Source organism: Doryrhamphus excisus, linkage group LG3 (assembly GCF_037039965.1).
Source record: "Doryrhamphus excisus strain RoL-2023G ecotype Guam linkage group LG3, RoL_Dexc_Guam_v1.1, whole genome shotgun sequence".
Lineage (NCBI taxonomy): Eukaryota > Metazoa > Chordata > Actinopteri > Syngnathiformes > Syngnathidae > Doryrhamphus > Doryrhamphus excisus.
In genome coordinates, this window is record NC_136359.1 from 15,305,184 (window position 1) to 15,332,028 (window position 26,845).

The following is a 26,845-nucleotide window of genomic DNA, read 5'->3' on the forward strand; positions in this document are numbered from 1 at the left end:
AACAGTTTTAGATAATGGGCTCTAATTACGTAGACCAGGCACACTACCCCACGCCAATGGGGTGTGGCCAGCACACTTTCGTGAGCAGCGCAGTGTCTAATAATAAATCAAATACAATTGTTGCCATTAATACAACTTCTGCTGCTGCATAGTTTTGCACCGTACTCCGTAGACGTATTTCATTCTTTTGGCCATCTTCGTCAGAAGGCTTGGTTCTGCAGCTTTAGCTATTTGACTAAAGGAGGAAAGTTTACATTTACATGTTTTTTTGACATCTCAATGACCGAGGTAGACTACAGCATTACCCAGTAATAATCAAGTTTTGGTGTTTGACCTGGAAAATATCATCAGGAAAGATAGATATGGTTGGCCGAATTGCAGCAGAATATAGATGAACGAATTAAAATGCATAAGAAAGTTGTTGATTTTGAATATTATTTTTAACAGTCATTTCTGTGATGGTTTACTTTAAAATGTCAGCAAAAATACATTTTTATTGTGGTAAGAAATGCTTGAGAGCCAGATACAGTCATCAAAAGAGCCCTACCTGGCTCCCAAGCCATAGGTTCCCTACCTCTGCTCTACACAAATGAAGTTCCTAACGGATAAATAAAGTTCTTAAGTAAGTAATAATTGTATATAGATATATTGTACCTGTGCAGGTTTTCATAATATTGTAGTAGTATCATGGAAGAAAGTAAGGAAATCGATGTTAAAACACAGAGTTTATGATTTTGCCAGGAATAAGAGGAAAATCCGTTTTAAAACTTGGCTAATAACGCGACCTGCTGGTGAAAGTTTAGCATTGCATCCTCTACAGGACTACAATTCCTTCTTTTCAGCCATCCTCATTCTATGACAAGAAATGACACGTCATCATTAGACCATATAATATTCCCTTTTATTTCTTTGGTGAGTTAAAGCAGGAGGGAAACAGGGTGACCTCTTAAAAAAACGCCCCAGACATTCACAGTGTGATACAAGAAACAAAATGTTATAAATATTTAAAAAAAAAAGATATGTGCACATTAAGGCTGAGACATTCACAGGCAGACAAAAAAAACATGTGTCTGTTAAACAAAACTGTTATGTATTTGTTACACAACATTATCACACCTGAGGGTGCCTTCCATATTATTTGGTCCATTGAGACAAACGTATTCAGTTTGATTGTGATAGATGAAATGCATTGAATGGTCAACTGATAGAATAGTCTGTGAGTGGAGTAGAAATATTTAAAGTGATAAAGAGCATAATGGGAAATAAATTATATGCATCTCTGCTCAAACAGATGTTTCATTCTTTTGAAGCGTTTCACAAAATACATTCTCTCAATAATAGACGTCACGAAGTGTAGCTCAAAAGCAGCAGATGAGAGCGAGACTCTTTGGTGCATAAACATGAACAGCATTACGGTTATTGTAAACATGTCATAGCAACAAAAAAAAAGTTGTGCATTAGGTGATAAAGTCTTTATTGTGCTGTGCATCCATAGAGAAACATCTCCATCTGGAATGCACTGTACCGTATTTAATTTGAAAAATCCTCTCTATAGAAGTCTTACCATTAAAAATATGAGCATTGGAGATCAGGTTGGCATCTTTTGTAAGCTGCCTCGGCTTGGTTTGATTCAAAATAGACACTTTCATGATGAGAAAATACCAAAATAACATATGTACCTTTTATTTGGAAGACATTTTTTCATGATCATCACCGATGCCTCCAGCTTGACAACATAAAGAATTCATTTACATAACATAAGCGCTATAAATTCACATCATCTTTTTTTTTAAGGAACACTTCCGGTGATTTTTAAATAGCACAGTCGGAATACTAATTTGTTATGTAACAGCCAGCAGTATTAAAAATATATATATTTGTACTTTTTTTGTTTTTCCAGTAGCCAGCTGAAATTATTTCTCCACACAGGCATTGATATCAGAAAACAGTGTCTCTTGATTGCAAAAAGTCATCTTCTTTAAAAGGCACTTCATAAAAGTCCATCCAGAATGGAAGTCCTCTTGGATTGTTTGTATTCCCTTGTGCTTGTTCCTTTATTCCCTCACAAAAGTAATGAATTGTTCTAGAGCCACATACAGTACATTGGGAATCACACCCTCTTCTGCTTGTGTCCACTCTTATCTCTCTGTACCCTGTAGCGCTGATGGTGGAGATGGAAGGCCTGACCTGGCCATTGTTTGAAGTTGTTGATGCTGTACAGACTTTTGTGTTGATGTTTTCTGAAGAAGCTTCTTTGATAGTAGGATGCTGCAAGAACAAACATGAAAAGTTAGCTCGAGAACTTGATTGTGGTCACTTGCTCTACTCACGGTTAACGCAGGTGATTTTAGGGGCATCCCAGTGTCCGTTCCCACGACAACGGATAGTCGGAAGGTGCCTCTGAATGTAGCCCATCCGGCACTGGTACCTCACCAGTGAGTTGATCTCGTAGCGATCGCGTTGTCTACCAAAGGTCTGTGCATTCTCCACCATCGGGGGCTGGCTGCATGCCACTAAGGAACACACGCAACAATCAACTTCACATAAATTGGCACTACTGGATCATTACTACATGCTTATCATGATTATCATTCCTGCAGGATTATACGCTTATCCTCACTTGGTCGCGAGGGTATGCTGGAGCCTATCCCAGCTGACTTCAGGTGAGAAGCGGGGTACAACTTGGGCTGGTCGCCAGTCAATCACAGGGCACATATAGACAAACAACCATTCACACTCACATTCATACCTATGGACAATTTGGGGTCGCCAATTAACCTAGCATGTTTTTGGAATGTGGGAGGAAACCCACACATGCACGGGGAGAACATGCAAACTCCGCACAGAGATGCCCGAGCAGGGAATCGAACCTGTGTGGCCTAACCACTCGCTAACCACTGTGCTACAAATTTCTCCACAAATATATCAGTTATGTAAGGTTAATGTATATGCAAAATGGGATGATCAATGAAAATTTCCAGTTAAGGCTTGCAGATTAGGAATTTTCTTCCTTACCTGTGCCCTTCTTGCAAGTGAAGGTGAGGTGGTAGTTGCACGGAACATCATTCCACTGGCCATCCTCATGCCAGATCATCACTACACAGTCCTCTCCTGAAGAGAAGAAGCTGTCGGGCTGCTGAGGCCTCCAGTTTTCATAATGCTGCAATTAAAGAGATACGGAGATAAGATGCACTATAGAAAATGCTTGTCATTTAGCTGCAAATTTCTTCATGCCCACAAGAGAGCGCAGCAGTGTGAGTAGAATAAAATCAAGTCATCTCTGTGACCTGATCCAAATAAATAGCTTGATTCAGACAACATGCATTTTTGAACAACACCATAGTGCTATGTGTTTTACAGTATGATTTTAAAGTAGCACCCCAATTGGTATTCATGTAAGGGCAATTTGACTAAAGCATTGACCTAACATGACATTGTTAAAATCATTAAAATTAGCATTATAAGTGTCGTAGCTCTGAAATTCAACAGATGTGCTGCTAATTTACACATTCATACAGCTTACACACACAACTGCAGTGCTGTGGGCCATTCGATGTCCTGCAGCCTTTCAGCACATTGTGTGGCTCAAACGACCTCTTCAAAGATGTGACCTCGTCACACCCCCAAAGCCCATCCCCCTTTTCTACAACAAGTCATGTCCCTGGGCTGTGCTACTCTGTCATTAGGCTTTACAAACACAGAAACTTCCTGCTCACTCACTCTTTAAGCTAACAAATGTCATCAGCTTCACTGCAGGACAGCATATTGCTCAAAATAATAATAGCTAACTTGAGAATAGAAGAGAAAATGATGAGAGAAAGTGAAAAAAAACGTATGTCATCTGTTGTATTTCTGGAAAAAATAATAAATAATAATAAAGTCCATTCAAATTCCCACACAATCTTAAACACATTTTTTCCTGAAATGTCCCTTTTTCAATTAATTCTTGCAAAATTCTCAATTCATTCAGGTTGTATAATTGTTTCTGTTTCATTGGGGCCCGAAGACTTACTTATTCTATGAGTAATTCAAATGAATATATTAAAGAAAAGTCAGAGAAGTTAGCATTTTTATAGTAAAATGGGTGAGGGTGACCACCCACCCATGGACCCCCCAGATTGCTGAGTCCATCTTTCTGCAGGCAGACACAGGTGTTGTCCATCTGTGTTGTCTTCCTGCCTGGTGGGCCCAGCCAGCAGCGAGTGGCTGCCTGTTTTAGGAAAGGCGGTGGGGGGACTACTACACTATAGTATACCTGTCTACGACTGCCTGACCCCCCCATCGCTTCCCCAAAAGTGTCACTCACACCCTCATCACCCCTCAGCTGAGAAAGGCTCTCAATAGGTGGCCTATGTGCATCTCCTATCTGTGAAATCATCTTTGAAGTGAGGACATCATTCTGTACAACACGGATGCACATGGCAATTAGTCACTTTCTGTTTAGTGACGGATCCACAATGCTAACAGGTTTCCACTTCTGCTATATACACTCTCCCAGTGCCATCTTCATATATACTGTAGTTGGGCCCCACACTGGAAACATCTTCCACAATGCTGCAATAAAGGGTGTTCCTTTCTCCATGAGAACATCTGTCATTGACACCACGTCCAAATATTTAGACTGTTGCTTTGCCATGTTTGTTGAAGGGGAGAAAAAAAATGGCGTGCCCTATCTTACCGTAGGGCTGCCATCAGTCCATCGGAAGTCACTATCAAACATCTTATCATTCAGGCCAATCCACTGGTAGTCCTGTCCAAGACCTACCAACCAGAATAGAAAACAGATTAGATTTTTCGCCCATATTAGGACTGCTAAAGTACAAAAAATGAAGAAGCAAAAAAAGCAGTGGTGTTTTCGGACCGACAATTAAGTAGTCTTACGGTTAACAAACTGTTGCTCCTCATGAGAAAGGATGCTGGTCAGGTGAGCCCCATGCATGCGACACTCTCGCTCTGCTGTGTCCCAGTTTCTTCTGCTGGGAAAATACTTGTAGCACTGGCCATGAAACTTGTGCCAGCCATATTCACACGTCTCTGTGTCTGCAAGGAAAGAAAGCAATCGGGATTTAGGAACACATAAATATTAGAGTAGCATCCATAAATATCTTCTCTACTGCATCCAGTGTTAACAATTCTGCATTTTAAGCCTTGAAGTTCACTGTTTTCTGTGGTTAGTACTCACGATGCACTGAGCTAGTTTGTAATTGCTGAAGAGGACCAGCTGGTAAGAAAAGGTGAGGCCAAAAGATGATTTGACCAGAAATTGGACATTGAATATTAACAACTGCTGTCTGTGAGTTTGTTTCAGTAAAGTAAGAGAGGAAAACAAAGGCAGGAATCTCTCTGGGTTGCAGTTTAACCAAGCATTTCTAAGACAGCAGCTGCATAGAGTACACAGTCTGAGTTTAATTCGCTGATGAGTGATCTTTTGCAAAATGAAGGGCGTAGAATAGAAACAGGCCAAAAGTGCCTACACCCTAAAAAAAATACCCCGGATTCAGAATAAAAAGAAAAACAGCATTCTTCCATTGAATGTCAGCAATATGTAGTTTATGTTTGTACAGTGAAGCTTAAAATGATTCATACTCTGGACAAATTATGAGTCAAAAAGGAATTTGTATTTGGTGAATGGGTATTTTCACATGGAAAGGACAAGACTATATGGCAAAAAAACTATGAGATATATACAGTGTACTGTGAAGAGGAACTGATAATAATATGAAAGACTGGGTATTTTCATTAGCCCTCACAGAAGTGATATGTGGAATAAAAAACTGTTGAATTGTGTATCCTGTCCCATCACACAAAAATAATTTATTCTTGGTAGGGAGACTTACCCTCCTCACAAAACAGCCCAGAGTAGCTTGGTAAACAAACGCATGTGAAGCAAGCCACGCCATCAATGCACGATCCACCATTGCGGCAAGGGCTGGACTGGCATTCATCAATGTCTGTTAAAAAAGAAACATAGTTAATTGCAAGCTTTTTAAAAGTAGAAATACGTTTGGAGAACTTTTTCGAAGAATATATCCTACCCGTATCACAACGATCACCGCCATAACCAGGTGCACAGCTACATGTAGGAATGCTGCCACTCATGTAACAGGATCCTCCATTCAGACACATGTTTTCAGTACAAGAGTTCATTTCTGTACACAAAGGATAAACAAAATAAATGAGTTGAAAAATAAACAAAAGCGTGACTGTATTGGCTATTGATTGTAACAAACCTGGAATTTCAACAGCCACACCCAAAATGGTGTGATCAAGATTTGTATCAAGAGGCAAAGTTGCATCCTCCTCTTTCATTGGTGATTCTCCTCCAGTCAGAGATGACCGTGTAGTTACGTCAGTGTCCGGTTTGTCATCATTACCAGAGAACGATAGCTGAGTTGGTGTCACTGTGTTCTGGCTTTGATGTTCAGCTGGTGTCACTGTGAATTCTTTATTGTCTTTGAGCGGCCCCGAAGGTCTTTCTGTTAGTTCTGGAACTTTCTCTTCCACAGAAGTGCGATGAACTTCAGCAGACTCCACCTTTGAAGATGCGGTAGTTGCATCTACCTTGAAGACCGTCTGGATTTCGTCGGATTTTGGCTTTGTTGTGGTCATTAAATATGTAGACAGACTCTCAGCTTCTGCAGAGCTTGCAGTACTTTTGGTACTGCTTACTGAGTCAAAAGGCTTAGCAGCTTGACTAGTAGTGTGCACTGGTACTTCGGTTGGTTTCGTCCGGTCATTGTCATGTGGAATGCTCTCCACTATGTTGGGATTTGATACATCATAGTCTGGGGTCTCCTCACTTATACTTTCATAAATGTTGTCACCTGGAGACTGTGTTGTCATTTCTGGTTCGGTCTTTTCACCACTTGAAATTTCTTCATCGGTAGCTTCAATTGTAGCCTTTTCAACAGAGGCTGACCCAGGCTCAAGAGCTGAAATCGAAGCAGCACTGATGGTCCTTGATTCGCTGAACTGACTTGTAAACATAGGACTGGTTGTTGATACGTCCTCAGAGAAGATATCTGTGTGAGGGCGATGGGTCAGTGCAACCTCTGATCGTGCTTGCTCCAATGATTCCTGGGGCGGTGTTGGGTTTTGTTGTGGAGAAAAGGTTGTGACATATTGTACTGAAATACTTTCCTGTGATGGCACTGATCCGGGAAGAAGAGAATAATCTGGAATATGTTCTGCAGGCATTCTTGTGGCCACTGCATTATGGTCTGTAGGTGTTTCTCTAGAACTTGTCAAACCAATTGGGTCCTGTGTGCTTGTTATGTCAGTGTATTGTGTCTCCTCATTGTCAACATCTGTCAAACCAGAGTCAAAAGAATTTGGTGTCTTAGGGAACTCAACAGTACTTGTTTCAACAGTATATGTCTCTGTCATGGAGGTTTCACGAGTTTCAGAAAGGATGTTTTCACCTGAGGTATGTTCTACAGGTACCGTTGTTGCCACTTTTTTAGGGTCCATAGACACTGTCAGACCAGGGTACTGTGTGCTTGTTATGTCCATGTATTGTGTCTCCTCACTATCGATATCTGTCGATCCTGACTCCATAAAGCCTTGCGCCACAACAGTGCTTGTCACATCATGGGACTGCGTTGAAAAGGTCTCTGTCATGGGTGTCTCGGTAGACAGCTGGTCAGATGTTTCCTCATATGATGGGTGTGACTGTGTTGATGTGCCGAATGACATAGTTGGACTAGCTGGGTCTGCATCAAAGACGCTTGTTATTGTGACCGCTGAACCGTCTTCTTCCTTTGATGAGAGAAGACTTATCTCTGTTGATGCAGACATCTCCCCACTTTCTGAAGAGCTTGAACTTTCATCAAATGTATCTGTTTCACTAGTTTGAGTCACTGTCTCCCCAGAACCCAACTGTTGACTACCATTTAAAATGGCAGCCACATTTGGAGTCAAAGTACTTGGCAGTGGTGACAATGTTGGTGAGTGAGTAATGTCAGGTTGTGCAGAGAATGATTCAGTTGTTTCCTGGAGGCTTTGCTTGGTTGGACTTCCGGGAGATGTTTCCAATGGAACATTCATAGATGAATCAGTCTCAAAAGCTTCATCTTCTGATTTTGCAGATTGAACAGTTTCTGGAGCTACTGTTGTTGATTCAACCTCAGGAGGGATTGTTGCTTTGGTATCCTCCATTTCATGTGAATGAGATGAGGTATTTGAAACATCAGTAACTGAAGGTCCATGACTTGATGCTTCAGCATTTTTATCTTCTACTCCAGTCTGTGGAGGCACACCACTAGGTTCATAATATTGACTTGACCCCTCAACGGGCAACATTGGGCTTGTTCTGTCGACAACACTAGTCTCAGCAACACTGGGATGATGAGTGAATGTAATCTCAGACCTGGCCTGGTGGAAGTCAATCTCGGATGGCGTAGTATTCAGTAAAGTGGTAACAAATTGGATAACAGAGGTGCTTTCTACAGAAGGTCCTGTTGATGTAGAGTCCTCTGAAAATGAGGAAGTGACAAAGTCTATTGTGCTGTCTTTCTGTGATGGGAACAACACTCTTCCATCAGAGGGAGGTGAAACTGCTGCTGACAATGTTATCTCCTCCAACTTTGTAGTTTCATCCTTGAGATTCTGTGTGCTGAACAGAGTATATTCTGTACTGGCCACATTGTTTTCACTCTCAAATGTTACTTTGGTCGTGGAAGCTGTTGTTTTACCTGAGATCTGATCAGCAGAGCCCTCCACGTTGAAAGGATATACCAGTGTTGTGGAGAACCTCTGGTAGGTGTTATCTCTGCTATAAGCAGCAGTAGCTGTATGTGAAGGTTCTGAAACAAAGGTGCGGTCATGTGGTTGTGTTTCAGTAATATCAGTGAATGAAGTGACAGATGGCTTCTCGGTGCTGTAGAGACCTGAAGCTGCATTTGCTGTTTCCATTTCCATGCTCTCAAGCTCATGTAAAGAATCTGCAAATGATATTGTTTGAGGCTTCACAGTTGAAATAGTCAATCTTTCCTTAACCGAGATGTCAGTAACATCTTGTACAATCGTGGCTGTTGGTGCCACTGTACTAACGGGATATGATAAATCTGTTTTTACACTTTCATCTGTGGCGGTTTCACCAATAGTTTCAGGGTTATATGTGCTCAACAATGACACAGCTGGTGATGCTGTCCGTGTCCATCCAGAAGATGTTGATGCTGTTGTTTCAGAACTAATCAGGTGTTCAACTGCAGAGCCTTCATCTGAATCATACATACTTGATGACTCTTCCCGAGGTGCTTGACTGGTTGGTTTTATTGAAGCAGGCTCAGTAGACACTGATGTGTGTGGTACAGCAGTGACTGAGAATCCAGAGACTTGTGACAATGAACTCACATCAGAACTTGTCATTGCAATGGCTGTGGGTGAGGTTAAGTTGTCATCAGCCACCTGCTTGGGATCTGATTGTGGTGTCATGCTGGTTTGAGATAATGATGTTTCAGTGTGTTTGGTGGCTGTTTCTGTAGTATCTGACATGGATGGGGAATATTCAGAAGTGTCCGAGGCAGCTGATTCATGTAAAGTTACATGTGTAGGAGTGACAAAGTCGAAGGCATCTCTTCCTGAACCCTCTGGTTCTTCTGTCATCTGCAAGTGTTGTGTCATTGTAATTGCAGTGATGCCACCAGCCTCTTCTGTCTGAATCGTTGGGTTAAATGGCGAAGAGGCGACAATGGAAATGGTATCTGCATCAATAATGATATCAGTGCTGGTGATGAGCTCTGGAGAAGGACTTCCTTCTTGTGTACTTTGTGTAACTGAAGCAAACAGTTTGTCTTCATCTTTTGCATCTTCGGTAAAAATAATTGGCTGGCTGGTTGACGATTTTGACAGATGCAGGACCATGGTAGGTGTTTGTTCTTTTAGGTCAGTCTTGGCATGGCTGCTAGGAGTAACGATATCAACCCGTTGGTCTGTAATGCTGTGATATACAACTGAAGGACTTGGGGTTGGCCAAGTTGTGAAGTCATGGTGTTCAGTGCTAGGGATCATTGTGGTGAGGCTTCTTGCACTATCAGCATCAATGGAATGGGGGAGAAGAGTTGTCAAGACTGATTGTGTTGCATCCTCGGCCACAGTTATTACATCAGAACTAGTGCTAGAAATGGGAGCATGTGTCATCTCAGGGGTGTTGGGAGTAAATTCCATCTCTCGAGAGGAAATCTCATCCGTGGTTGAAGTAGCCGAATAAATGATTTCACCCCTTGTCTCTCCTGTCACAGGCATTACAAATGGATTGACAGTGAAATCCTTTGTGGTTTGGTCACCAGAACTCTCCTTTTCTACCGATGTGAAATATAACGATGATTCTTCAGTTTCCGATGTAACAACTGATTGGGCAGAAGACACCACATGTGATGTTAAATTTGGCTTCACTGTGCTAAAGAGAGAAGATGCTGCAGTCCCAGCAGTTGCTGTTAACGGGGTCTCAGAAAGTACTGTAATTGTTTCATTCTCGGGAGATGTAATTTCATGAGATACTATCTTTGAGGACAGAGTACTCCAAGCATCTGTGAGCACATTTTTGGAATGTTCACCTGAGCCATCCTCTTCCTTGTTCTCCGATCTTGTTTGCGTCTCAGGTGAAAACACTGTTGCACTCACGGTGCTGTACAACGAAGAAGGTGCATTGCTTTCAGTTTCAGTGTCAGTGTACTCATCGGAACTGTGCTCAGTAACAGCACTGGGTGAAAGAGTGATTTGATCTGTGGATGTTACAGTCGTGTCAATCACTGAGGATGTTGTTATTGGCAGAGATGTTGTTGACGTGCCAAAATCGTCATTACCAGAACTCTCTTCATCTGTAGTGGAATCATCAGTGAAGACACCACTTCCTGGGTCAGTAAAGTAAATCTCATCACTTGTGGTACTTGGAGATTTGGTTGATGACACAAATTCCTCAGTGGGCTGTTTGCTTGGTTGTGTTAACAAATCAGATGCACTCGTGTCAGTTTCCGTCTCATCTGTTGTATCAATGGGTATATCGTCACCTGAACCATCTGAACTTGTCTCTAAGTCGTCCTCAGGTGAAAGCCCAGAAAACTCCATATCATCATAAGTAGAGGTTTCTTTTGTGGTGAACACAGTGAAGCTGGGGGTTACCGTGAGATGAGTTCCTTCAAATACACGGGAATCACCTGAACTTTCTTCTTCAACCTGTGCATATGTGATTGATGGCCTGAAGGTGGGTCTTGACAAGGTTGTTTTCTCAACAGATAATTCTTCCTTTGGTTTTTCTAGGGGGGTTGCAATTGTGCCAGCAGATATGGCATCTTCTGAGCTACCAGCACTCTGACTTTCTTCTGTTGCAGAAGATACCGGTGGTGTGTTTTTACTTTCAAATGAGGGCATCGATGTTGGTTTCTCAGTACTAAACAGAGAAGATACTAAGGTCACTTGAGGTTTTAAAACGGTATTTGTTTGGGTTTCAGGTGATGGTGTTGTTGTAAACATTACTGATCCTGTAAGAAATTGGCTTGGTATCTTTTCAGTATTAACCTCAGCAGAGGAAACTGATGATTTGGGTTCCTCTGTGCTGATCATGGTTGTAACCTGAGCACTCGGTAAATGACCTGAACCTTCATCTGTGAATATTGAGTCTGGGCCGAAAGCTGTGCTTGATGTTCTTGTGGGAGGAACAGATTCTAGAGGATCACTGTCCGTTTTGATGCTGTGTTTTGAAACTGCTGGGTGCTCAGTGCTGGCAAAAGTAAAGTGTGGCCCTCCAGAGCCCTCGTCAACATTGGTAACATCTGTGTTGGAACCTGTAACTGCATCTTTCATTGTGCTGTATACAGATGTTGATGCAATATTAACAGTAGGGCGAGATGGAGGTTCATCAGTGATTGCAGTGGAGATGGTCACAGATGATGTTTCAGGAGTTACTATGGGTTTTTCTTCTCCTTGTGTAGAAAGTAAAAGTGGGCTATCAGTGATATCTTGAGAAGACTCTGTAGATTCTGAGCTGTCACGTCCACTTGTTGCATGGAATGTTGTTGATAGCTCTGGTTTTGCTGTATTGAACAATGAAGAGATGGTTGTAGTTGTTTGTCCAGTGGCTTTGGTAAAATCTGGGTTTTGATCAATACGCTCCGTGTCATCAATGATTTGAATGGAAGGCTTAAGGGAGATTGGAGATTTTGTGGCTGTTTCCTGTGAGGTTCCAATCACAATAGCAAAGTGGCCACTGTGTTCCATTATACTGTCTGTAGTTGGCAAAAACGGCAAGCTAGATGATGCCTCTGTTAACATTTCAGTTGTTTGTTTATTTAAATTGTCGTGTTCTGTCAGAATAACTGCAGAATTTGCATCAAATTCATTTATGATTGGAATAACTGAAGATTTTGCAGTGCTCTGTAGTTTTTGAGCTTGTGTGACTGTTGACTGTAGAAGTGTTGCAGCAGTGGTTCCTTGCAATGCAGACATGCTGGACACATAAGACCTACGAGTTGCTTCAGTAGAGCCTTCCATATGACCAGAGGTGTGCATCCTTGACTCTGGTGGTTGTTTCTCAGGGCTGAGTGAAGTAGCAGAGCTTATCATAACAACATTCTCTTTGATTGAAACATCCGAGATTATCTTGCCATCTGTAGTTGATTCAAATACAGTTATTGTTTTTTCTGTATTACTTGTGTTAATGTTTTCTTCTGTTTCAGTTGACATTGATGTTGGTTTTTCTGTGCTGTGTGGGATAGACACGACAGTAACAGCAACATAGTCATTTGATCCTGTGGTTACTGGTTCAGGTGTGCTGGACATGAATGAGACAGCGGTTGTTTCACTTGATTGGAATTTAGAATAGTCCAAAGTATGGTCACCAGAGCTGTCAATATCTTGAATGATTTCAGATTCAATGGTTGTTCCACTGAGAGAAGGAATGGATTCCACAGTGTGGGTCTGGCTACTAATGTCACTCTCAATTTCCGGAAGAAGGAATGACAAAACAGGTGTTGTAAGTAAAGATTCTGTAGTAGAACTTTTTTCCAAAGAAATAGCAGTGGCAGGTGTTTCGTTTGATTGAAAAGACATTGTGGGTTTGGTTGCTTGGTCACTTTCTACAACTTCAGCTGTCTCAGTGATGGAGATCAAAGACGTTGATGGGGAAGATGTTTGTTCAACAGGATCTGGGGTTTCATCACCCGACCCTTCATGATCACTTGAGGTTGAGAAAAGGCTTGTCCCACTTGTGTACATTAGTCCATTTATCTGAGCTGAAGTCACAGACTTTGGTATTTCAGAAGAGACTGAATTGGGTTCATCGGTAATGTAGATGGATGACACACTTACTGATGTTTTGGAAACAGCACTCGTTTCATGATCCTGTGAAGCTGTCGATGCCGGTATCTCAGTACTGAACATTGATGCAAGAGTTGTGACTGTTGCCTGCTTCAAGAATTCATCTGTACTGTCTCCAGAACTCTCAGTGTCTGGAATAGTAAGGTCTGGTGGCATTCCAGGTTTGATAGTTGATCCACTGTGGGAAGGAACAGACTCAACCATTGTGGTGTCACTACTAATGTTTTCATCAATGCCCTCATATTCTGAAAGAGTCGCAACTGTAGTTGGTTTCTCTGTACTATACAGAGATGATGCAGCTGTAACAAATGTCTTTGAAAAGTCACTAGTTCCACCACCATATGCTGCTGTTACCGCTGGTGTCTTTGTACTAAACAATGAAGAAACAGTAGGTCTGACGAGATTTGGCTCCACGGTAAACTCATCATTAATATCTCCTGAACTGTATGTGTCGGTCGTGGTGATAGGAGTGACTGATGAAAACTTAGTTTGGTGGCTTTCTGTTGTTGCATGTGACGTTCCCTCTGGGGAGTCAGTGCTGTACAAGACTGAACCTTTGGGAACAATTTTGTTTTCTTCAAGTGGTTGTTCTGTTGGTTTTTCTGTGCTGAACAACGAGGATGACAGTGTTTTTTCTTCACCCGAGCTCTCTTCTTCCATTTCTGGGAATGTTGGAATTGTCTCCTGTGCTGATGGTGGTGCTGCTGTCACTGCCGGGATGTCAGTGATAAAGACTGAAGAGTAAGTTGTGGCTGAAATGGATGACTCTTCAGTAACATCAAGGAGAGCTCCGGAACCTTCATTTGTGCTGAGTAATGAATCTGTATCTGGTGTCATAACTGATCCAGTGAAAGATAAAAGTGACTCTGTGCTCATCTCAATTACTGGTACAGTAGAAAATACAGCAGGGGGTTCTTTTGTTGATGCCTCTGTACTTTTGGGAGATGAAACTGCGGCACCTGAAGTGTTTGTTTCATCTTCATATGATGCTGTTATTTCCAGTGTCTCTGTAGGAAACACTGAATAAGTAGTTGTTGGTTCTCCACTGAAGCTAGTACCATCTCCAGAACCATCTGTGTCTATGCTATTTAAAACTGATGACATTCCAGGTTGGATGGTTGATAAACTGATGGAAGGAACAGACTCAGCCATTGTAGTGTCACTGCTCAGAATCCCATCCATGTCTGAAGGAGTGGAGTATGTAGTAGATGGAGACATTGTTGTGCTCATTGGGACAGATGCCACAGACTGGTTTTCTGTAACTGATGCCATTTTTGTTTCATGGCTTGTTGTTTCATGTGGCATTGATTCAGTGTTGTATTGGGAGTATCCTGAGGCAACAGTGTCCTTTTCATCAAGTGGCAGTTTTGTTCCATTCACTGTGCTAAACAAGGCCGTTTCTGGTGTGATTGACCAGTCATTGGTTTGACTTGTTTGCTTAGGAAGTATTTCCTGATATGTCACAGTTGGGATGTCAGAAGAGGAAGTAGTGGCTAAAATGAATGACTCTCCAGTGATATCAACTGTGTCTCCAGAACTTTCCGTAAAAGTGACACTGGCAAATGATAATGATTCTTCTGCAGGTGTTATACTTGATCCAATGACAGATGGAATCGACTCAGTTCTCACATTTGTAATCTCAATTGTTGTGGCACTTGATGGGACAGTAGGAAGTCCTGATGTTTGCTCTTCAGTGAAAGAGGGAGTAGCAGTAATGACAGAAGATGTCTGAATGAAGATGTCTGGGGTTTGGTCACCTGAATGGTCTTGATCTGCTGGGGTCTGAATAGAAGTTGCCCCTGTTGTCAAGATCGCTTTCTCGGTCTTAGCTGTACTTAATGATGTTTGCATGTCAAGAGACACTGACATTTCCATGGTGCTATGCATGGCAGTAGCAGTCGCTGACAATTTTGAAGTATAAATTGTTACATCTTTATGTGATGTTGTCACAGCTGAAGTTTTAGTTGTTTTGACGTTTGGCTCTGTAGTACTATGGTCAATGATATCTCCAGAACTTTCTGTCTCTGTGGTTGTAAAGAATGTTGCCGTCCCAGGTATGAGGGTTACTCCATCATAAGAAGGGGCTGACTCGACCCTCATATGTTCACTGCCCATAATACCATCATCACTGTCTGAATTGGTAAATGGCAAGGAAGGAGAAACATTTGGAGATGTAAATAGTGAGTGTTGAGAAACTGAAGGATCTGCAGTAACAGATGGGAATTTTGTTTCAAGGCTTTCTGTGGTCTTTTTCGACAATGTTTCTGTTGACTCAGTTCTGTATAATAAAGATGAACCTGTTGTCTTGTTTTCCTCGAGAGGCACTTGTGTTGTTGTTTGTGTCTCGTTGTTGTCGGTATCTGTTCCTTTGTGCATTGTGAGGGAAACTGCTTGAGATGCAGTGACATCCATGGGCATATCAGTCATTGGATTAACAGTGATGTCTCCCGAACCTTCTGTGGGAGTCGTACTGACAAATGACAATGATTCCGTTTCAGGTGAAATATTTGATCCAGTGTGGGATGGGATTAACTCAGTGTTCCCAACTTTAGTCTCTGGAGCAGTTGTTAATCTCACATGATATCCTGTTGTTGGTGCTCCAATGGTGGAGAGAGTAGACGTAACACTTTGAGATGACTGAATTAATGTGTCTTGGGTCTGTTCACTTGAACCACCTTCATCTACTGAAATCACAACTGATGTTTCCTCAGTCTTAGCTGGAATTAAAGATGCTTGCATTTCAGTAGACACTTGATTTGAGTCAGTACTGTAGAGGGATGACAAAGTAGTAACGGGTGTTATTAGATTGTTTTTTGTTACATCAATCCGGGATGCTGTCAGTGCTGGGGTCTTTGTACTAAACAATGAAGAAACAGAAGGAGTTATGATTTTTGACTCTTGACTAAATTCACCATTGCCATCTCCAGAACTTTCTGCATCTGTGGTACTAAAGAATGATGGGACTCCAGGCCTCATAGTTGGTCCGCTGGAGGAAGATGGGAGCTCAGCCATCATACCACTGGTTATAACTTCATCCTCAATATCTGAAATAGCAGATGATACAGTAGAAGAAGAAGTTGGAGATGCTGATATTGGTGTTGTCACATCAGAGCTCATGAAAACTGAAGGTTCATGTGTAACTGATGGTATTTTGTTTTCTGTTGTCTGATGCAATTCTTGTGGGGAGCCAGTGTTGTATAAGGATGAACCTTTCTCTTTATCCAGAAGGGGAAGTTCTGTTGTTTTTACTGTTCTTAAAATTGAGGAAGCTGTTGGAGTCATTTGTTCTCCTGAGTGTTGTCCCTCTGTGTCTGGGAAAGCTGAACTGTTTCCAGGTGTTTCTAATGAGTCGCCAGTCTGATTTGTGTGTGCAAGGACCTCTGTTGGCATTTCATGTGATGTTGTCATTGTTGGGGTGTCAGTGTTAAACACTGAAGAAAAAGTTGTTGCTGAAATGAATGACTCTCCAGTGAGCTCATCTCCAGAACTTTCAGAGAACATCGTACTGACTGATAATGATTTAGTTTCAGGTGTCATGCTTGAGCCAATGACAGATGCAGATGATACATTTGGAAATTCTGCTGCTGGTGCCTCAGTGCTGTGGAGAGTAGATATCGTGATCACAGAAGATCTGTCTGGAGTTTGATGACCGGAACCAGATTGATATTCTGGGACATTAGTAGAATTCACGTCATTACTGTACAGGGATGGCGTTGCAGTAACTCTCATTTCTGATGTTTCACTTGTTCCATCTTTATGTGAAGCTGTCACTGCTGGTGTGTCTGTACTAAACACTGAAGAAACAGTTGGTCTTGTGATGTTTGACTCCTCAGTAAACTCATCAATTATGTCTCCAGAACTATCTGTTTCTAATGTGGTGTAAAATGATGCAATTTCAGGTTTGATGGTTGGTCCACTGAGTGAGGGAACAGATTCGACCATCATAATCTCACTGAGCATACCTTCATCCACAATATCTACAACTGTAGAGGAGTTTGTCACATCATCAACCAGCAGCTCTGTTGGTTTTTCTGTGATAAAAAATGAGGAACTCTCTGAAGATGGAATGACTCTTGTGGGCATCTCAGTAGCAGATCTTGTCTCTGGTGGTGTTGAAGATGATACGCCCTCTGCTGTTAGTGCCTCAGTGGTGTATGGAGTAGAAGCAGCAGTGACAGAAGACATCTGAAGAAACGTTTCCTTGGTTTCGTCTCCTGAACCGTCTTGATCGGTTGGGTTCAGAACCTGATTCTTGGTTGGTAATACTACTTCATTAGTCTTTGTACTGAATGTTTGCATTTTGGGAGACATTGGATTTGGTTTCTCAGTGGTATAAAGGGATGTGGCAGTAGTAACTGATGTACTTGGAATGGGATTTGTGCCATCTCTGTGTGATGTTGTCAATAATGGTGTTTCTGTACTAAATATTGAAGAAACAGTTGTTTTGCTTTGTGGCTTTTCAGTAAAGTCATCTGTGCTGTCTCCGGAACTTTCTGTGGATGTGATAGTGAAGAATGATACCAGTTGTGGTTGGCTTGTTGATCCACTTAATGAAGGAACGGACGTATCCATCGTACTCACACTGCTCACTCCATCTTCAGTGTATGAAACTGTTGGCTCTGTGACGGACATTTCCGTTTTCTCAGCATCCAGCACTGGAGATGTATTGGTACTAAACAACAAGGACGATGTAGAAGAAGCTGCCTGGGTTTGATCACCTGAACTTTTTTCATCAGATGTTGGCAAAGTAGAGATTCCCTCCGGGAACATGGATACTTCACCGGTCACCTGTATTTCCAAACTTCCTGAAGTTGTTCTTTCAGTATTTAGGCGTGATGTACTAGAAGAGGCAGAAATGTCATATGTTCCATCTTGATGTGATGCTGTTACTGCTGGTGTCTCCGTACTAAACACTGGTAAAATGTTTGATTCTTTGGTAGATACATCAATGTTATCTCTGGAGGTTTCTGTGTTTGTGGTAGTGACAAATGATTGTGTACCAAGTTTGATGGTTGATCCACTAAGGGGAGGAACTGATTCGATCATCGTTGTCTCATTGTTTATCATATCATCATAATCAGAAACAGGAGTCCGGACTGATGGTTCTTCTGTCTTCAAGAGTTCCTCTTCAAGTGTGGATGAAGAAACTGTATCCCTTGTTTCTGAAACAGTAGAGAAAATACTCCTCTGTGGATAATCTTCTGTGGTCATTTTAGTGGCATAGATATCAATTCTGTCTGGGGTTGCTGTGCTATAAGTAAAAACTGTACTTGGGATAACTTGCGTGGACATTTCCCCAAGTTCCTCTCCAGACCCATCTATGTCAGATGATGTGAAAAGATCATTTGCATTCACTGTGTGAACTGTGGAAGCATCATGTTCCAAGGAAGGTTCTTCTGTTGGAAATATCTCTGTGGTTGTAACTGTCTCTGATGGCTTCTCTGACCCTTTGTATAATGTTGTACGATCCTCTGTGTTAGACACTGGAGATGTGACTATGTAACTTCCAGAGCTTGTGTCTGCTTTTTCAGTCATAGAGATAGCCACAGTTTGAATAGTTTCATGTTGTCTTGCCATTGTTACTACTTGTTCCATGCTCGGGGTCACTGCATTTTCTATTGATGTCATAGCAAATGGCTGATTTGCTGTGTCTTGCCCAAAAGGATGGAAGGACTTTGTGTCTGGGATTGCCGTTGATGGTTGAACATGATCTTTAGTGTCACTGGTGGTTTGTACAGTTGCGTTTGGAATATTTCCATCATGCTTCAAGGTGCTAGAGAGTGGAGAAGTTGATGTCACTGCAGTTGCTTCACTTGTGTACACTTTTTGGCTCTGTGGCGTAATTGTTTGGGAAGCACTTTGTGGGGAGGACTTATTGACAAATTCAGTGAGGGATGCTATTGTTGTTTTGTTAACTTCAGTTGTACTGTATAAAGGTGAAGTGGTGATTGGAATGGATTCATGAGATGGAGGAGATGGACTCCCAGTGTACATGCTTGCATCTACTTTATTCTCATGAGTAGAATGTTCTGATTGTGTAGTTCGTAAACCTGAGGAAGATGTCACAAATCCTGAGAAGGTATGTGAGGGTAGTCTGATTGTCAAACCTTCTAAAGTTTGATCCCCCGAGCCCTGTTCATCAATCAATAGCCCATCAGTCAGATTACCTGTTTCACCTACTTGACTTGTCTCTGTACCCACTGAAGGCTCAGATGCGGTAGAGGTTGATGACAACAATTCAGCATCCCCATCAGGTGTTAACTCAGCCTTGGAAGTCCCTTCAGGGAACTCTGAAGTCCTTAATAATGTGGGAACTGTTGTGCTGGAGACAAATCCCTCATCTGTATAGACTTCCTTCTTTTTCTCTCCATCTTGAGTGGAGCTCTCTGACTGATTTCTTGTTGTTGTTTTCCCATTAGCATCATTAGTCGAGGATGGGTACAGGGACTGTGGAGTAGCTTGAGAGGAGTCTTCAGGAGTTTGAGGGGCATAGGTGCTTTTTATTTCCTCCACTGTGGTCTGTCTGTCTGTGTGAATTTCAGCTGCAGAAGGGTATGGGGATCGATCCTCCACCTTTTTTGTTTGACTCGCTTGTGAGTCACTCTCCATAGTCGTCCCCTCTGACTTGCCAATCTCCATTTGTTCAGAGATGGTGATGACAGTAGAGGTTTCTTTATCTGTTATCATTGTTTGGGTGTGCTCTGCTTTATTTGTCATGTGTGGCTCAGCTGTTGATACACTCGGAAGCATATGAGCAGAAGTAATTGTCACATCCCACATCCCCTCAGTGGTTGTCATTCTAGCTTCATGTTCAGGGAAAATTTGAGGAGATTTTGTTTCAACTATTGGAATAAAATCATAGTCTGGGTCATCCGGGTTCAGTGTTTTTATGCCTGAGAGGATTCCCTCTGTTGATTCAGTGACGTGATTGACAGTTAGGTCGGGCCATTCATTATCAAACACTGTAGTTATTTCTTGACTCTCTTCGAAAGTTGACACATTTGTCATGATACGCGTACCTTTGGCTTCTTTGTCCTCGGGGCCCAGCGGATTGAGCGTGATCTCATGTTTGCCATTAATAAAACTTACAACTGGAGCGACAGTTACACTGGCAGGCGACGAGTCTGGATTTCCACTGTGCAGGGTGGGCTCACCATCTACCACAAATGGAGTGGGATGATCAGTCATTACCGGTAGGGCAGGAGAATGAGGGCCTTGTGACTGAAGGACCTTGTCAGCTGCAAATAGAAGAATGAAGGAAAAATGTGGTAAATGTATTTTAAATTAACATGAAACACAGCTAGCAACTCAAATTAAAAATTAGAACAATATAATATAGATGATAAAATTTCTAATCTTGGGAAAGGTATACTGCAATCCCTCATTTATCATAATGATAATTCTAGATTAGATATCACACACTGGTGGTGATAGTCTGTACCTAAAGCTGCCCTGACGGAAACGTGGATGCCAATTCATACATATGTCCTCTCCGATTACCACCACACATTCATCCACATTCAAACAAAAGTGTAGACATCACTTGAGGCAAGTTAAGTGAAGTGTCTTGCCCAGGGACGCAATCTAGGAACTGGGTGTTGGGAGGGACGACTGAACCGCCAACCTTTCTCTTTGTGTTCTACATCCTCCTTACTTACTCAGATCACCTCCAAACACTTTGTTTGATAATGTCCGTGAAGAGGGCCAACTCAATGCTATTTTCCAGTTGCACAGGCCGGATGAAATTGCATTGAGTTTGACACATGATTTAGGCAAAAACTTGATGAAATATGCATTTTTTTAACTAATAGACCATTTTCAACCACAAAATAGCAGGATTTATTAATTACTATATATTTGTAAGAAATATACAGAGTGAAGCTTCTATAAAGCCATAACATTTTGCACATTTACACACATTCATAAGAGCTAAACCTCTTTACATTGATAGTGCTTCACTAATCAACTCAGATTAATAGGTAGATAGCAGTAGATTGGATTATTGTGTACATTGCACACTTGACTTTTTAAGACCAGAGGTAATGACCATGATAAGCAGATAAAGGTATATTTTTGTTTAACTGAATATAATTGGCACAGCGGTCGAGTGGTTAGCGTGCAGACCTCACAGCTAGGAGGACCGGGGTTCGATTCCATCCTCGGCCATCTCTGTGTAGAGTTTTCATGTTCTCCCCGTGCATGCGTGGGTTTTCTCCGGGTACTCCGGTTTCCTCCCACATTCCAAAAACATGCTAAGTTAATTGGCGACTCCAAATTGATATTGATATATGCAGCCTGTAATAGGTATGAATGTGAGTGTGAATGGTTGTTTGTCTATATGTGCCCTGTGATTGGCTGGCGACCAGTCCAGGGTGTACCCCGCCTCTCGCCCGAAGACAGCGACCCTCGTGAGGAAAAAGCAGTAGAAAATGAATGAATGAATGAATGAATCTAATTGATACATGTGGGCCAAAAATTAACTTGTGTTGTGCTGATTGCGGTGTAAAATATTGTGAATATATGAACTGGATATATGCAGCCTGTAAGCACATGTAGGAAACAGTAAGCCGTTATTACATGTACAAATATTATATCTCCTTATTTGGACTTATATTACATGTGTTGGCTGTGAAAACAAAAATAATTTCTCTTACTAAAGTTGCCATTTTTTTTCTTAAACTACTGCTCTAAAACAGGGTTTCCCAAATTCATCACACACTTTCTTGGCAAAGGGCTTTTTTGTGAATTTGGTTGTAATTAATTATTCAAAGTATAATTAGTTTATGTATTGTCATTATCATTAGTTTATGCATAGTCTTACTCTTATGGCAATAAATGAATAGACCACAGGTTTGAACTAAATTTGGTGAACAGAAAAACTCTAGCGAACACACATTAAATCATGGCGAAGGCAAGGAAAATGTTATTGGTATACAACAATGTGAATACAGACTTACGAGCTTCACCCTCTCTCTTTTTTTCACTGTTTCCCACAAATGATTGTAAATGGTGATTGAAAAAAATTATCGGTTGCACCCAAGAACACCTGTAGCAGCTGTTTAACGCTCAGACCAGGCCTGGGAACACATGGAGGGGGACCCACTTGACTGAGCCACACATGCTCACCTTATTCACAAATGACCTCTCTCTTTCCATCCTGGGCCCAGAGCCAAAGTTTCAACAGAAATTAGCCACCACAACCACAAACGGTTGCAGTATTTTATTTTCTAGACTGTCTGTGTCTTATCTAAACATTTGCATTTGGCTAAAACAAGCTTAGGACATAGGGCTATTTTCTCAATGATATTAATGGAAGGTGTCCAAGTACTATAAATCCATACTGAGTACACATATTTGAGTAATTTCTGAATTGATGGGAAAGCTTAGTCTCTCCAGGTTTGTGACTTTACATTTCCAACTTTGCACTTATTAAACCAAGAAGTATTTAATTCATCATGAAGAATGAAGCACATATCAGTGTCAGTGGCATATTTTGCCCTGTTACCATGCAACCAGACTAGACACTCCTCCTGTCATGACATTTTTCCAGAAACGTTTCCCACAAATCCTCGGAGAGCAAAAAGTGTGTGTCATATGAGCCACATGACATGATGTAGCAGTAAAAGTGTCTGTAATCGCCCACTTTTGGTCACGCGTCTTCAGGCTATCCTGGCAGCGAGGGGAGCGTTTGTGTTAGCGATGACATCACCACATAAACTCTGGTCCAATGTAAGCTGAAAGCAGGCTTTCTTGTGGCCATTACACATACAGTACCCTGTGTGTGTTTGATTGAGTTTGCCCTCCAGGAAGTTGGGAAAAATCACCCGACTGGATTTTAGCAGAAACCTATATCCATAAATGTATCCAGGAAAGCTATTGTATCTCTATGCTGGTGCTGACACACATGTTAGCTGAGCAATGAGTACAACTGGAAACTGACTACAAGTGTTCCATTAAACACACCAACAATTTCAGTGAGAATAACCTGGAATAGAGTTTCCAAAGCTGCCAAAAAAGACTAATGGCTTTTCTAACTTGGAAATCCCTTGAGTCATTTTTGAAGTCATAGTAGCTGCGATGGATCCCAAATCGTAACAGTGAGAAGGGATGCACCTGCTGTTTGCGAATGAGATCATGTGCTGCTGATCTGCAAGCAGCTCCCAGTTGCAAACGGCGTTCATAAACCCAGTTGTTGACCGCATTTGTTTTCTGTCAACATTGTCATAAGGAGGTTCATGAAAATCATTATACAGTGAACATCATATTCAATATCACTGTGAATGCCCTTCCTGATGTGAACCTCTCATTTATCCTGGCTTGGGACCTGTACTGGTGTACTGGAAAGCTCCACTGGCTGGGTATCGGGGCACTGGCCAGGAGTCGAACCCATGCCAATGGATGAAAGCATGCAATGCTACACTACCAGTGTGAACCACTGCAGTTGATATATTTTGCAAATTTACGATGGGTTTTGGATAACTTCAAGTACAATTGTATATACTGTAAGATAAACAGTTGTCATATTATGATGAAGTTGTCAGCATATGTCAGCACCTGAGACTGAGCAAACCAAACATGAATAGGATTTTGCATAACCTCCAAATAAAAGCTAGTGAGAAGATAAATTTGAGATCTCAACCACAGCTTCACTTCATGTCCACCTTTTCATTACCAACAAACCTCAACATCTACTAAGACCAAGAGGTGACCAAAGATGTTAACATACTTCTGTGTCATTTCTCGATTGTACATTGTAATTCCAAGGAGAGTCTTACCTGGTGTGTTCTGCTCTGTGACCATTTTTTCCAGGGCGATGGTGCTGTTGGTACTGCCTGCTGCTGAGGTCATTGCAGCGGATGTGAAGAACTCTGCATCAATGTCTGTTGTAGTGAGAGCATCACTGCTTTGTTCCGAAACCTGAGCAGTGGACTGATCAAAGACACTCGGTAACACATCCTGTTGTGATGTCACACTGACATCGATGAGAATGGGAGCACCCGTCCCAGATGCTGAAAGAGTTTCCTCTGGTGTTATGATATCATGTGTGGCTGTTCCCAGTGGCTTGTGGGTGATGGTGGCAATGTCCACTTCTCCGCCAGGCTGAGTGTTACACATAAAGGTGGTGGTGCTGGTGGGCATGTCAGTGGTGGCAGGGGTGTCTGTTTCATCTGTGCTGAGTAAGAGGTCGCGTGATGTTGGCTGTATGGGCGGCAGTGCTTCTACTAGTACATCTGTCTCCATCTCATCAGTGTCATCGTCATAGAGTGGAAAGGTGTTTGTTAAATCAATTGGTGTCGTCCCATCAGTTGATTCTTTTACTTCAGAATCCACAATAGTTTCTTCAGTTTTCCCCTCAGCAAACATGGGCTCTGTGCTGAGGGATGCATCTGGTAGGACTATGTCGGGTTTAATGGTGCTGATCTCAATCACGGAATGATCATTTGGCTCTTCAATTGCTTCTGTTGTGTCAGTGCTTCCAGTTGTGATGTGGACTTCAGGTAATGAGTCGCCCCGTTGGGGAACAGATTCAACATAGGTTACATTTTCATGTATGAAGTCTTCAACATCAAAGTCTGGATCCACTGGAGCCAGGTCGTCGATGTCTTCATGTTCTTCCATGATCGTCGGTGCCACGGTGGTGAATAACTCTTCCTCTATTTCTGCTGGAGTGGGTCGAGGTGGAGCCATACTGGTAGAAAACATAAATGGAGGATTTGTAGGAACAGATTCCGCTTCAGCATCTGATCCAGTTTCCAACGTTTGAGTTTCCGTAAGCACACTACTTTCTAGTAAAGTAGTGGTGGAGGAGGTGATGTTGTCACTGGTGGTAGTGGCCACTGACAAATCCACAAAAGAAGTTTGGTTGATCATCAGTTTCCTTCCTGTAAAAAACACAGATATTAAACAAAATCCTCTGTACCGATCACCTAAATCATCTATAGCGATATCTGTACTGTGTGTAACACAATAATATTGTTTGGTCAAAAAAAATCAGAGTGAGTGACAACTAGTCGTTATACTAGTTAACACAATGTTGTAAAATTAAAAAAAATGTTAATCAATAGGAAATATACTGTTACATCTGTAAGACTTTCCCTGATTAAAAAATGATTAGTATTGTTTCAAAGATAGCGATAGTGACCTAGTTTACACAAAAACTCTTTGTCTAAACATTTCCTCGAGTGTCTAAAACAACCAATGTGATTATTTGAAGAACAGAATATAAACATTTAGTTCCAGTTTTTTACTGCATCAACCATCATCCTTGATCCTTTCCAGCTTTCTGTCACAGGATATTGAATAATGTATAAATAATGCAAACACTGATTATTGTAAATTAAATATAAAAAACAAAGGATAAAAATATAGATTTTTGATGAACAAGTTTTGTTATGTGTTATCGGAAGTTTTAAGGCGTTTTAAGTTTTAAGGCGCCAAATTTGAATGTACAGTAGTATCTCGTTTATCACAGTTAATTTGTCCCAGACCCAACAGTGATAAGTGAATTTTGGTGAAGTAGGATTCCTTATTTATAAATGTAGAGCATAGCCGAGTGCTTAGCAGAGAGCAGAGTGAGTGGTGGACAGGAAGTGATTTTTCAAGGTTCCAAATCGAGTTATATCTTGCCATGGATTATGGCTGCAACAGTAGCCTGTGTTTTTGTTAGGGAGTCTTATCAAGGATTATTGTGCGATAATTCAAGCCTGCAATAAAAGGCTGTTGTTCTGGTGATCAAGTCTGGTGATTGTGTGTCTCACCAAATACATTACAGTAAGATTACTGACACCTAGTGAATCTAGAAGTGTAGAATACTATGTCACTGTCTTTGAATGCGTCTTCCGAATGCCTATTTTTTGTATTTTAGTTCATTTAACCATTTCCATACTTGAAAATGCTTAGTTTGGGAAATAAATATGCCTAAATATGCATATGTTTTGCCTAATAATAGGCCATATTTAACTGTCACGCCCGCTGTAGCTTCCCACGTGACAGTTTGTTACCTTCTTGGGCTTTAGTTTTTGGTTGGAGGCTCTTATTTTGTATTTAACTTCCTGATTTGACTTGGCTTCCTAGGTGGTAATTATCATCCACACCTGTTCCTAATTTCTGTTACCTATTTAGTTCAGGTGTGTGCTTCTCCCCTACAAGAGATCATTATCATTTGTCAGTCTGCCTACCTGAGTTGCGTTATCCTACTGCTGCTATTATTGCAAGGAATAACTACTTTTACCTGCATTTGGTCCTGTTCTCTACATCCTGGGGTCAAACTACAAAGCCGACTATGCACGATCGTGACAAGAACGTTTTAATAATTAATATATTTTTGAAAAACCATGATATAGTGAAGCCGCAAAATGTGATGGACAACTGTAATTCAAATAAAATCCTAATTCTTAAAAACTGAGGGATGACTATGAATCTGCAATGTTTTTAGAAATGACCAATCCTCTTAACTTGTAATCCCAAGATGTTGTTCTTATTTCCAAACCGTAGTGTAACAGCTGTAAAGAGCTTTTCCTCAATGGTGTGG

General features: G+C 41.5%; 1 protein-coding gene across 1 annotated transcript in view; it reads right to left on the reverse strand.

Moving 5' to 3' along the window:
• Positions 1 to 905: 905 nt before the first annotated feature.
• LOC131128430 (uncharacterized) overlaps positions 906 to 26,845 on the reverse strand; it is a 34,837-nt gene continuing 8,897 nt past the window's right edge. Inside the window, exons 7-15 of the mRNA XM_058071283.2 lie at positions 24,090 to 25,196; positions 6,231 to 20,552; positions 6,036 to 6,149; positions 5,838 to 5,951; positions 4,882 to 5,040; positions 4,679 to 4,761; positions 3,016 to 3,160; positions 2,331 to 2,513; positions 906 to 2,268 (exon numbers count right to left, since the gene is read on the reverse strand). Coding sequence (XP_057927266.2) covers positions 2,111 to 2,268; positions 2,331 to 2,513; positions 3,016 to 3,160; positions 4,679 to 4,761; positions 4,882 to 5,040; positions 5,838 to 5,951; positions 6,036 to 6,149; positions 6,231 to 20,552; positions 24,090 to 25,196 — 16,385 coding nt within the window. The 3' untranslated portion in view covers positions 906 to 2,110. The remainder of the gene's footprint in view (positions 2,269 to 2,330; positions 2,514 to 3,015; positions 3,161 to 4,678; positions 4,762 to 4,881; positions 5,041 to 5,837; positions 5,952 to 6,035; positions 6,150 to 6,230; positions 20,553 to 24,089; positions 25,197 to 26,845) is intronic.